The sequence below is a fragment of the Nicotiana sylvestris genome, chromosome 2, assembly GCF_000393655.2.
Source record: "Nicotiana sylvestris chromosome 2, ASM39365v2, whole genome shotgun sequence".
NCBI classification, from domain to species: domain Eukaryota; kingdom Viridiplantae; phylum Streptophyta; class Magnoliopsida; order Solanales; family Solanaceae; genus Nicotiana; species Nicotiana sylvestris.
In genome coordinates, this window is record NC_091058.1 from 178695957 (window position 1) to 178707882 (window position 11926).

Genomic DNA, 11926 nt, shown 5'->3' on the forward strand with positions numbered 1-11926 from the left:
AGTTTTGAAGATTTGGCTCAAATTCATGGAGATTTAAAACTTTACGACTTGGCTAGAATTTGAGAAACATCGTGGCATACAGTTTAGGCTCGTGTATTGAGGAGCATCTCAACTTGAAGTTTAGGCTCATACGTCAAGGAGCGATGTAACATGCCTGGACTCTTCAGTCTCATCTTCGGATGAATACTTGCCCCCATTCTCAGCATCGTCTGCTTCTATTTCATCATGAGGCTTAAAGCTAGGAAATTTTTGGTCTCCACTTGTAACCATACTCAATTCTATATCATGTGCACTAGTGGCCAACTCTTCAAAAGTTTTAGGCTTTATTCCTTGCAAGATGTAGCGAAGACTCCAATGCATACCTTGGATGCACAATTCAAGGCTAGAAGTTTCGCTAATACGGTCTTTGCAGTTGAGGCGTAAACTCCTCCAGCGATTGATGAATTCGATAATTGGCTCCTCCTTCCATTGGCGGGCATTTGTAAGTTCAATCATACTCACAATGCGCCTCATGATACAGAAATGATTGAGGAATTTCTGCTCCCAACTATCAATGGAACTAGGTTCAAGATCTGTGTACCAATCAAAAGCATTTCCTTTGAGAGAGAACAAACTGCTTGACAAGGTGATCATCACAAGTTCTAGCATCATTGCATGTCTCAACGAAGTGTACAACATGTTACTTGGGATTCCCTTTACCGTCAAATTGTTGAAGCTTAGGGGGTTGATATCCACTTGGCATCTTCAAGTTATCAATCCTTTAGGTGTACGACTTTGCGTATGTAAGGAAAGATTTAGGCGAAGGCTCAATTTTATCCTTGATGGCCCTATGATGAAGTCCTTCAATTGCTCAACATGAATCTGTCTATTAGAAGAGACTTGGAGCTTTTTGGTCATTGTTGTTAGCTTTGTAGAGGACTATCCTTTCTCTTGAATTTCTGGAAGCTTCATAGGTGCTTGGCTTGATTCTTCCTTTGTCATACTCTCTACCTTATTCATCAACTTGGAAAGTTTATCATCTTGATCTTTCATGTACTTTGTCAGGCCTCCAATTGTTTTTATCAAATTTGTAAGTTGTTCTTCTATGGTAGAAGCTTCAATCATCATTGTTTGCATGACCACCGCAGATGACGAAGAATGATATGGATCATCACTTGTATAGAGAGCAGATTGTGGAGTGACACGAGGAGAGATTAGAGCAAATTCACTGCTCAACAGATCATCATCTTTCTGTATGGAAGGATTATGGGACCGACGATGATATTCTTTTGAAAGGCTAAATCGCACCAAAGTTCGTTCGGCCACCTCAACGATGTTTTTCCCTTCTTCTAGCATGTACGAAGAGGATCTCACTTCTTTTCGAGAAGATGAACCAAAAACATTAGTTGTGGAAGGCACTTCAAGCACTTGTCCTAGTATTTCGGCTTTGCTTCTTTTGATTTGCATAACAATCTCCACGGCAACTTCCAATCCGCTTTTGGAGGTATCCCTAGGGTTGTTTCTTATTGTAGCCATCTTGGTGTTCTTGAACTTCGAATAGAAGAGATGAGAGGTAGAGATGGTCCTCTGGATGCTCATTAATAAGTCAGTCTTGATCAAAAAGGAAAAAAGAAAAATAGAAGACAATGCATATTGGAAGTAGTAAAACTTTTCAATTTTTTATTTCAAAAGTCCGACTGAACCAAAAAATCGAAAATTTTAAGATTTCATTCTAGTTTTTTTGGTTTAATGCACTCCCTCGACATAGAACTCACTCACAGAAATCTAAAGCTACTAACATGCCAAGTGGTATTCATCTTCAGATAACGAGCACGGTTCATAATGACAAACATGAAAGGAAAACGTTCTTCATTCACAAAGACAGCCTAATAACAGATCTAGTTGGGCAATTTTGATGTATGCACTTATTGCTGAACGTAAAAGAGAGAAAATGTTAACCAAGATACATAAAATACACTTGAGCATGTTAATGTAGTCTTCAGAGACGAGATTGTCAAAGAACCTACTCAACATATATGACACAGAAATTGGAGGAGTCCTAAACTAAATGGAATCAAACCAAGATGATTAAAAGAATAGAAACAGAGAGAATTATTCATCTATAGATAAGTTTTTCTTGTGCTTTCCATGGTTTTCTTTAGTCTTGCCATCCTTTAAAGCCTTACCATTTATCTTGTTCTGGTTACTAACAGATCCCTCCTGAGCACTGCACATTTGAGACTTTAACTTGAACCCGAACTTCTTGGAGACATTTCCCCAAGTGCTCGATCCCTTTGATCGTCCCAGCTTCTCGATCTCCTGCCTCATGTTTGAGCACTCCTTCTCGAGCTCAGAAACACGAACCCTCATGCTATCCATCCCCACTTTCAGAACCTGGTTTTCTCTCACAGCGGTAGCCCAGCCACCACCCTCATTTGTTCCCACCATGCCACTTCTCAACTGCCTTGACCCTCCATCAAGGTTGTCAGACACTAGGAAGCATCCTGCAATGGAGGTTCTCAACTGCAGCTGCTCGAAGAAGAGTACTTGTACTATAATCCTTAAAGGGAGTCTTTCATTCTGTGCAGCATGTGTGCAAGCTTCCAAGGAGAGCTTCTGGCAATCCATGAGCCTGCAGAGTTGTTCTCTATCGGATTCTCCCAACCATGGATGTGACTGCAAAAAGACGAATAAAAGGTTTACTATCTGAAATTCTGACCCGACAAAACTGAGCCAATATCTAGTTTTATGTCAGTGATCATTCTTTTCAAAGTTTTGATGGTTCCCCACACAAATGGTGGGGATTTCAAACACTGGAGACTGGTGCACCCAATTAGAAATGCCCATAAAAGGACTACCTCAGGCTGGTAGCGGTAGGTCAAGTTTAAATAAGATGTCAAGTTCAAGTGCAAATTTCAGTAAGCATGGCATAATGACAGCATTTACTTCAGAATGAACATTGCAATGATCATATATAAGGGAAGTAGCAACCTAAATTCACCTTTAGATAAATGTCAATTGCACGATAAAGGCCATCATCCAAGGGCCTTGCATATTCAGGAACAGCAGCAGCCAAAGCCTGAAACTTGGGAAGCTTCAGGTTAACATCTGGGGCAACCTCAGCAAGGTATCCATCAATTAGTTTCGCAACCATAGTGATTGGTGTCAGAGATGGTGAACCCATTAGTTGTTCATCATCAATGGAACAAGGTGATTCACCACCAGTTCCTTGATCCATGGCTAAGAAGTACTCAAGAATCCGCTGTACACAGTCAACATTGTAAAGTGTCTCCATTGAGTAAGAGAAATTAGGCATTAAGAGATCTTCAAGAGTGGCCTGATCAAGCTGCATTCCTATCCTTTTCTCCAAGTCCGATATGCAAGAGGGACTGGCTCGAAGAATCAAGGCTGTTTTCAGTAGGCCAAAGAGGAACTTAGTTGGAACTAGGCCTTTTTGCATGGGAAGTAAATGATCTATCTCTTCAAGTAAAAGCTTCTGATGTTCTTCAGATAGTGAGGAACCTAAACCGACTGGTGCAAGACGGTTACTAGACTCGGTAGAGCTTTGCCGCCTGTTTAGCCCAGGCAAATACTTTTTAGCATAATAAGTGAGGGAACCGGCAATTATTTCCTGTTTGACGCCTTGAGATTCCATAGCAGAAATTAGCCTTTTGTAAAGAGGTAAACTTAAAGATGATGCATCGTCATACCACCAATCAGAACTTGAATGTTTTGGTCTAGCTCCGGTGCTTATTCCATTCCATAAGATACTCCCTCCAGGACTCTGCAAGGGACCGACGTGCTCCACGACAGGCCAACCAAACAGGTTCGGGTCAGTACACGCCTTCACAGCCAAAGAATCAATGCATCTCTTTGTAATTTTGAGTTCTTCAGCATATGAGAGAACATCATCACAGGTTTGGAGTGCCTTCAAAGAGTCTTTCCAGCTACGAAGAACAACTTGATTAAGAAAGACCTCAGTCTGTGATATCAGATTCCCCTCCCCATAATCTTCAGTCATCTCAAGATGCTCACCGGCACATCGAAGGTAAACAACATTTGCTGCCGTAAGCTCTAATTTTACCCCATAACAAAATTTAGCTACAAGTTCAAATGTTTTTGCGCCACCAGGGATGTCAGTGAGTTTAATAACACAGCCATCTTCTCCTTCAGATGCTTCTGCAATCAGTTTTTCCATAACCTCACTTCTTGAAAGCAACGGGAACTGCAATCATTTGTTGGTTAAAATTAAAAATGAGATAAAACTATAAAGTCAACTTTCTATCTGGCTATCAAGCTTTAACTTAGATCTGACAAGCTATAAGGAACTCCATGCAATAATTTGAAATTATGCTCAGTGAAGATTCTAAAGTATCTTTTAAATGCAGAAGAGGTCAAAATTCTATAAGTTGACATATTTTCATCATCTTGCTCTATAAAAAATTCTTCTAAGTACAAACCTAAACCTGGAATTTAGAACAATACTGCTGGTTGGAAGCAAGCAGGAAAAGCTACATCTAGGATACTAAAGCAGACAGCAAGATGTGAGTCATATCATAAGAGGTAATTACAAGGCGACAGAGTATGTGGGCCTAAATTCATCAAATATTGAAGCAACGAAAAACAAGGAAGTACTCAAAGAAAAAAAAGAAAAAAAGAAAGAGAGAAAGAACAGCTATTTTTTAAAAATATGGTACAGCAGGTAGTTAATGAGCATGAATAAGGAGCACTTTTGAGATCCACCAAGAGGTAATTGAACTTTAGACACAAAAAATCTGATGCAAACAGGAGGATAACATTACTTCATGAAAAAAATTCTTATCCAGAAGAAAGAAAGTTGGTATTGCTGCTGAGTTGACCTATACATTACTAGATAAGTTAATTTGTGCAGAGAAAACTTTACCTTGTGAAGATGGAAAGTCATTTCCTCAACTTCAACAACAATGTCACTGGGGAGACCAGTTGTGCAGAACCTACAGGCATAACAGCAAAAGGTAAAGTGTGAACTTTGAAAGACAGACACGAACTTTATACAGTAATTTATCTACATGAACAATATGCAACACACTCTGCTTTTGGTGGAACAAACTCTATTCCTTAGACCTAAATATGTTGCCTTATATCATGTATTTCTGGTCAAAAGGATTTGAGTAAATGGAAAGGCCATCTCTATTTTGTTACAAGGTGTTTTCTCTTGTTTCCAGTGAATCGATTTCTTCATCATGGCAATTACTGTCTGGTGTTTTTGATCAAGTAATACTATATCTACATTACTTACAGGAAACAATAGCAGCAAAACCTTAATAGGTTAACAACAGATCTACATGTTTTCGCAGTAAAACTGATATGTATTGCACATACACACTTAACAAAGAGGAGAACAGAATTTTTCTTCAGAGATCACTTGCTCGAATATGAATAGTTTGTGATAAACCAATTACAGGTTTCAAGCAGCTAGCCAATTTTGGTTTAATCTGCTAACAAGTAATCAGATTTCAACATAGGCTACATAGTAACAAACCAGTCAAGATAAATTGGACTGCATCACTTATCTTTAGTGAGAGAAACAAAATTTCAGGGGCATATCGCAAAAAGAAACCCCCCCCCCCCTCCTTCCCCTCTCTGTACTGGAGTCTATGCACAACACACACAGAGCCTATGAAGAAAACTCTTTGGAAGATGTCCAATGGTTAATTAAAAAGAAAACAAAAGGTAAACAAGAGGCTAATTAACAACAAACAACAACAACAAACAAACAAACAAACAACAACAACAACAAAAACCAAAGTGAAATCCCACAAGTGGGTTCTGGTTCTGGGGAGGGTAGTGTAACTACATACCAGGCCTGCCCTTTTCTTTGAAATGCATCTGTTTTGGATCCCAACTTCATACATGCCATCTCCTCACGGTGTAAATTACACTCAAGCTCTCAAGATTTCAACTTTTGAACCCAAAACCCTTCAATTCATCCACATAAAGCGCCCTAAGTAAGACCAAATTGCCCTCACTTGAGCTGCTTTAAAACAACAAAATACGAATCCAACAGCCCTTAAAAATTAGATCTTTGAACTCTCCGCCCAAAGTAGCAAATACCCACTTCAGAAAATCCCCCAAAACAGTCAACAATACCCTCAAAAATCTTGTTCCTTTCTTCTCTATAAGTTGTTGGGGGGGAAAAATCCAAAATCTCAGTTCAGAGATAAATCCTTAGTGAAGAGAAAAAAGAATTCTTTTTTTCCAAATGGAACAATAAATTTAGGTCAACTCTACCAATTCTAAATAAAAATACTATTAACACAGTTGTTCTGACATTAACAACTTTCTTCTATACCCACCAGAAGATTCCAAATTTTAACTCCATCTACCACACCAATGACCAAAATCCTTAAGTAGGAAAGAAAAGAAGAAAAAAAGGTAGAATTAAAGAGCCTTAAATTAGGAGTATTAGTAGTATAATAATGTTTTTTAAGGCATCATGAAAGTGCAAGAGTTGTCGAAAATCTCAGCAAGGGTAATTAATGGTAGAGCTCTGATTCTGAATCACAAAACCTTAATTTTTTTCTCTTTCTATACATGTGGCATGTGGGGTAGTTCGCTAAAAATACACTCATTTTGCGTTGCTTTTTTCAAAGCTTAATTAATTTGGAGGAGGGAATCTTATGTAAAAAAACTTATTTTAGATATTTCTAATATTTAGATAACCATCATTGAAAGTCACATCTATCTGTTTGTCCAGCTAGGCCACGTGATGCCTGGATGGGGTCTAATTATGATAAATTTCGAAAGATGTAAAAGAGTATTTGGACGTGCAGTTAGGTGCTGCATTTTAATGCATTGAGATAATATATTAAAAAAAATTCCCATTAAACAAATTGTTACTACTATTAATTTTGTTATTTTTGTTGCTTAATAAAGGCAGAAGTGAAAAGCTTTCAAAAGTAGGAACAAAGAATATATTGGAGGGAAATTGGAGTCAAATTCCATATGATGCTCAAATTGTATGTAAGTTTGAAATATTTATGTCTCATCTTTTATTTTTCAAAGTTTCACAAGAGATTTACTACATTTGTCATGTAACGCCTAATATGGATTGGTGGCATTGCACTTGAATGCTTGCTTGATAGTTGTACGGTAAATAAATTGAAACAAGGGCAAAAAAAAAACAGTCCGAGACGCTAAGCTCCCGCTATGTGCACAAGGGTCTACCGTACGCAGCATTGCCCTGTATTTCTGCAAGAGGATATCTTCATGGCTCGAACCCGTAAACTCCCGGTCACATGACAGTAATTTTACCTGTTACGCCAGTGCTCCTTCTAAATTGAAACATGGAAAAAACTACTTATTTCAGCTACCACTAAATCTAGAATATAAAACTTACATACACATCCTCTAAGTGGATTGTCTATATATGTGTTTGTGGAAGAAATGTAACAACATAAATTAGGAGTTCTGGTTTAATGGATGGAAGGGGTCGGACTTTGTGTAACTGAACAATCTCATCAATGAATAGTTTAGCGTATTGTGATATGTTATTGTTTACGTGAAAATGGTTATTACAATTAAATTTAATTTTTTGGCTTTAAAAATATGTGATCTATTTTTATGCTAGTTGTTAGGTAATGGATGCTAAATAAAAGATTAGAAAGCAAGATTGTAGCTTGAAAACGATGTGATAGTCAAACCAAACGGCTGAAGAACTGGGCCTCGAGCTGGCATGTATGGGGCCTCGAGGTCGAGTCTGGTGGTCGACTTAGGGCAATCGAGGGAGGATTAACAGTTATGAGAGCTACAATGATGGCTCTTTATGATCAATGATAAGCAATAAATGAAAAATAATAAATAGAACACAATGAATATAAGCAATAAATGGAAATAATGAGATCAAGAGAGTATGTTCTTGTATATTTAATATTGGGTATCAGATGTCTACAAAATGACAAGGATCCCCTTTATATATGAGGGGGAATCCCAACATAGTACAAATGCATTTATTACAAAGATATGGGGCTGGTACATCCATTTAATGCCATGGTACGTGTTTGGACTAGCCTAATAGACTTTGTTAACTCTAGTCACGTGCCTTGGGAACCTCACACCGACCCACTGACGCCACTAATTTACCCTGCCTCGAGGCCGACCATTGCTTATGCTACCTTGAAGTAGATTACTGAGAACCCTCGAGGCCGGAGCCCCGAGCTAAGCTTCGAGCCTTCGGGAGGCAGTTTCTTCAAGGCGCCTTGATGACCGTAAAATCGGACCACTGATTTTTGCTAGACATAGATAGTCCCCGCGTTTCTTAGAGTGGAGCGATAAGAAATGACTTTGATATCCATCTCTTCGAACTTCCCGCGATGATGTCATACTTATGACGTAAGCCTTTGTGATAACTGAGGTGTCCCGTCGATTCATCTTTCTAGAATCATTCAATGCGCTGCCGACTCTTATTCTCCAAAGCGATAATATCGCCGCAGGTCCAGTTCCCAAAAACGCATTGATTGCATCTGCCGATACGTCTTTCAAAGACATTGATGGCGCCGTTAGTTACGCTGCCACCCTTTCTATAAATGGAAGCCTTCTTGAACCAACTCTTCGTTCAAATGTTCTTTAATAGCCTTTCACCTCTTTCTTCTCTTCATCCTCATCCATTGGTATTTCCCATGCTTGAGGCCCGTGGCCTTAGGGTTACATGGCGGCGTTCTCATCAGTCACGCCATGGCCTTTTTCCAGCGTTTTCCTTTGCTGAGCGAGATTGCACTGATTTGTTGTTGTTGTTGTTGTTGTTGACCCGAGGTGATGAGAGAGAAATCTCAAATTATCCTCGCATTAGAGGATATGTGGACTACGAACTTCTACTCATCTCTCCTGACCACCCAGTGCGGCGCCTCACTCTTTTTGCTTTCTGTGGAGTGAGATGGTACTATCTACTAACTGTTGCATCCCGTACCGATGTAACGTCTCAAGAAGTGGCTTCACAATAGTAGTGCTGGCGAGATCCATACTCGCCAAATTTTTCATCCATCCACTTCTTCATCTTTTTCTGCTTCTTCTTCATCGTTCTCCTCTTCTTCATCTTCTCCCTTGAAGATGCAATTTTGGAAGATCGAGATGAGGTCCCCGAGGAGATGGTGCTCGAAGATACTGCCGCCAAGGATGCATCCCCGAAAATAGATTAGACTCTTGGTTTATATATATATATATATATATATATATATATATATATATATATATATATATATATTTGTTTCTTTATTTCTTTGTAAGGACCTCTCGTGGGCTTTTATAATTATGTGTAAGGATCACTCGTGGGTTTTTGTAATTATGATTTATTAATACAAGGATATTTCTTCGATTTGTCTCTAATTTATGCTGAATTCCCTCTTTATTTGCGTTTGTCAAAAATTTGAGCGTGTGACTCTACCGGTTGGCCCGAATATCGGATCAGGGCATAGGTATTCCCTCGGTTCTTGATCAGCCATTATGATTTTCCCTAAAACATATTGCCATCTCTCGAACCAAGCCCGGATTAACCCGGTACGGACCTAGGCTGCCAAAACCGGCGACTTTAAATCGAGTGAGAATGAGGCCTTAATTTTTAGAAAAAACTTAGTTCCATTTAGATCCCGTTGGTAGTTCTCGATGGGAAATCTGCTTGAGTGACTGGGAATAAATATAGCCCCAAACTTTCACGGACAGTCCCCGAGTGAGATTTAGACTAAGTTCGGGTGGCCCAAGAAACTTAATTTGAACTTAGCGTAAAGGTAGACCTGGGGCTTCATCAGTAATTCTTGAGTGCGAACTGGCTCGAGCTCAGGTAGTTCAAGGGCCAAGGAATCGGGTAAATGACCCGTATTCGCAATAGTAGAAACTTTCAAGGTAAGATGCTACATCGAGATTAGGCTTATGTATGAGCAGCTCTTTTTAGAGCTTAACTTTTGTTTTGGCAGGGATCCTCGAGATCGGGCACTATCTCGAGACTCACAGTGATATTAACGGCTCCTTAGAAGCCTTTCTTCTTTTTTGACGGAGGTCCTCGAGATCGGGTACCATCTCGAGGCCTATAATGATATTGATGTCTCCTTAGAGCCTTTTTTTTACAGAGGTCCTCGATATCAGGTACCATCTCGAGGCCTGTAATGATATTGATGGCTCCTTAGAGCCTTTCTTCTTTTTTGACGGAGGTCCTCGAGATCGGGTACCATCTCGAGGCATATAATGATATTGATGTCTCCTTGGAGCCTTTCTTCTTTTTTGATAGAGGTCCTCGAGATCGGGTACCATCTTGAGGCTTGGTTGATTGTATATGGTGAATCCGGGGGCCCAAATTCCCCGTCATAGGGTCATCTCGCGGTCATGCCCCTCGAAGCGTGAAGCCGAGGTCGAGACTCATCCTTGAGTTTCGTCTAGAGATGATCCGAAGGGTATTACATTCCGACTAATGCAGCGGACTGCAGCGAGCGAGGGGTACGTTCCCAAGTCACGCGACTCGATCGGACAAGGTCGGCCTATCTGAGGCCTATTTCCAAGATGTCACATCTAGCCATCATGTCCCTGTACCTTCACGATTAACGCGTTTTGTATTATAAGAAATACCCCCTTCTATATAAAGAGGATCCCCACCACTTCGTAAGGCAGGCTGATGTTGCTCCATTTCTCCACTAAAGCAATAATATATCTCTCTCTCTCTTTCTCCTATTTTGTTTGTTCTCACTAGCTCGAGGCCGCTTTAACATCTATTGTCTTCTTACTTATTTCATGCTATATTGCGCAACTTTGGCCGTAAAGAGATTTGCTTGATCGTATCCTTAACTGTTATCCTATTCTCGGTTGCCCCCGATAGCTCAAGCTCGATTCGAGTCCCGATCCCGAGGTCCTTATCGATCGACTTTGCATTTGGGCAACAGGCCCCTTCGATTTGATTACTGTCTTGTTTTAGTTCGCATTCCATCGTTAAGCTTCACGTTCTTAGCATCAACTGCTCTAACAACTAGCTCGGGAATAGATCACGTATTTTTAGAATCCCATTTACAAATTTAATTATTTTTACCATTTTCACGGTAAACAGTTTGGTGCCCACCGTGGGGCTAAAAATAATAGTGATTATTTTCTTGCTGGTTTCGTTGCAAAAACGCAAGTTATCTTTCACACTTCTTCTTGCCCATGATCTTCACTTTCAAGGCAGGACGCCTGGCTCGGCTAGTGAAATGATAAGCCGAAACCTCAAAAGCGACAGAGAAGAGGGCACGACCAACCTAGAGTCCGGTGCACCCCCGGGTTCAATCCGAGCGAAATGGAGGGGTCCCCAACATAGTGTCCACATGATTGTCGGAGGAACTAATGATCTCCAAGGACCCATGTCCAAACGAACGAAAACATCCGCTGCAGAAGAGGGACCGGCCCGAAAATATTTATCTAAAGAAACCCTCATATTCAGCGAAGAGGATCTCGAGGCCATGGGGGAACCACATAACGATACGCTAGTGATCACGTTTCTCTTAAACAACACAAGGATAAAGCGCGTGCTTGTGGACCCGGGCAGTTCAGCCAACATAATCAGGTCGGAAGTAGTAGAACAAATGGGGTTGCTCGATCGAGTTGTTCCCATCCCTCGAATCCTCCATGGCTTTAACATGATCAGAGAAGAAACGAAAGGAGAAATCACCCTCCCAATCAACATGTCTGGCACAACTAGAAGCACCGAGTTTCAGGTCATCGACGGCGACATGAGGTACAATGTCTTGCTTGGCAGGCCTTGGATACACAATATAAGGGCAGTGCCCTCGACCTTGCACCAGGTGATAAGGTTCTCCACAAGGGACGACATCACGACAATACATGGAGAATAGTGGGTAGCGAGGGAAATGTTTGCGGTCCACCATGAGACGCCGACCCTCATACACTCGGCCTCAAACGAGGAGAGAATCATGAAGACTCTTGGAAACGACGAGGA

The 11926-nt window shown here is 40.5% G+C and overlaps 1 protein-coding gene across 1 annotated transcript; it reads right to left on the minus strand.

The window, feature by feature from the left end:
* Nucleotides 1-1831: 1831 nt before the first annotated feature.
* Nucleotides 1832-6492, minus strand: LOC104215474 (BTB/POZ domain-containing protein At1g30440). The gene is made up of 4 exons (XM_009765287.2): nt 5820-6492; nt 4883-4952; nt 2981-4204; nt 1832-2655 (listed from the first exon to the last, which is right to left on the minus strand). Exons 1-4 carry the CDS (start codon nt 5876-5878, stop codon nt 2092-2094), a joined length of 1917 nt encoding a protein of 638 aa, XP_009763589.1. The 5' UTR covers nt 5879-6492; the 3' UTR covers nt 1832-2091.
* Nucleotides 6493-11926: the final 5434 nt, after the last annotated feature.

Excerpts from the sequence above, each read along its gene's own strand:
- LOC104215474 (XM_009765287.2), bottom strand. The coding sequence starts at position 5,878 with ATGGCATGTATGAAGTTGGGATCCAAAACAGATGCATTTCAAAGAAAA. Across the intron at positions 4,953-5,819 it reads CAAAGAAAAGGGCAGGCCTG|GTTCTGCACAACTGGTCTCC; the intron begins GTATGTAGTTAC and ends TTATGCCTGTAG. Across the intron at positions 2,656-2,980 it reads CAATTGACATTTATCTAAAG|TCACATCCATGGTTGGGAGA; the intron begins GTGAATTTAGGT and ends GTCTTTTTGCAG.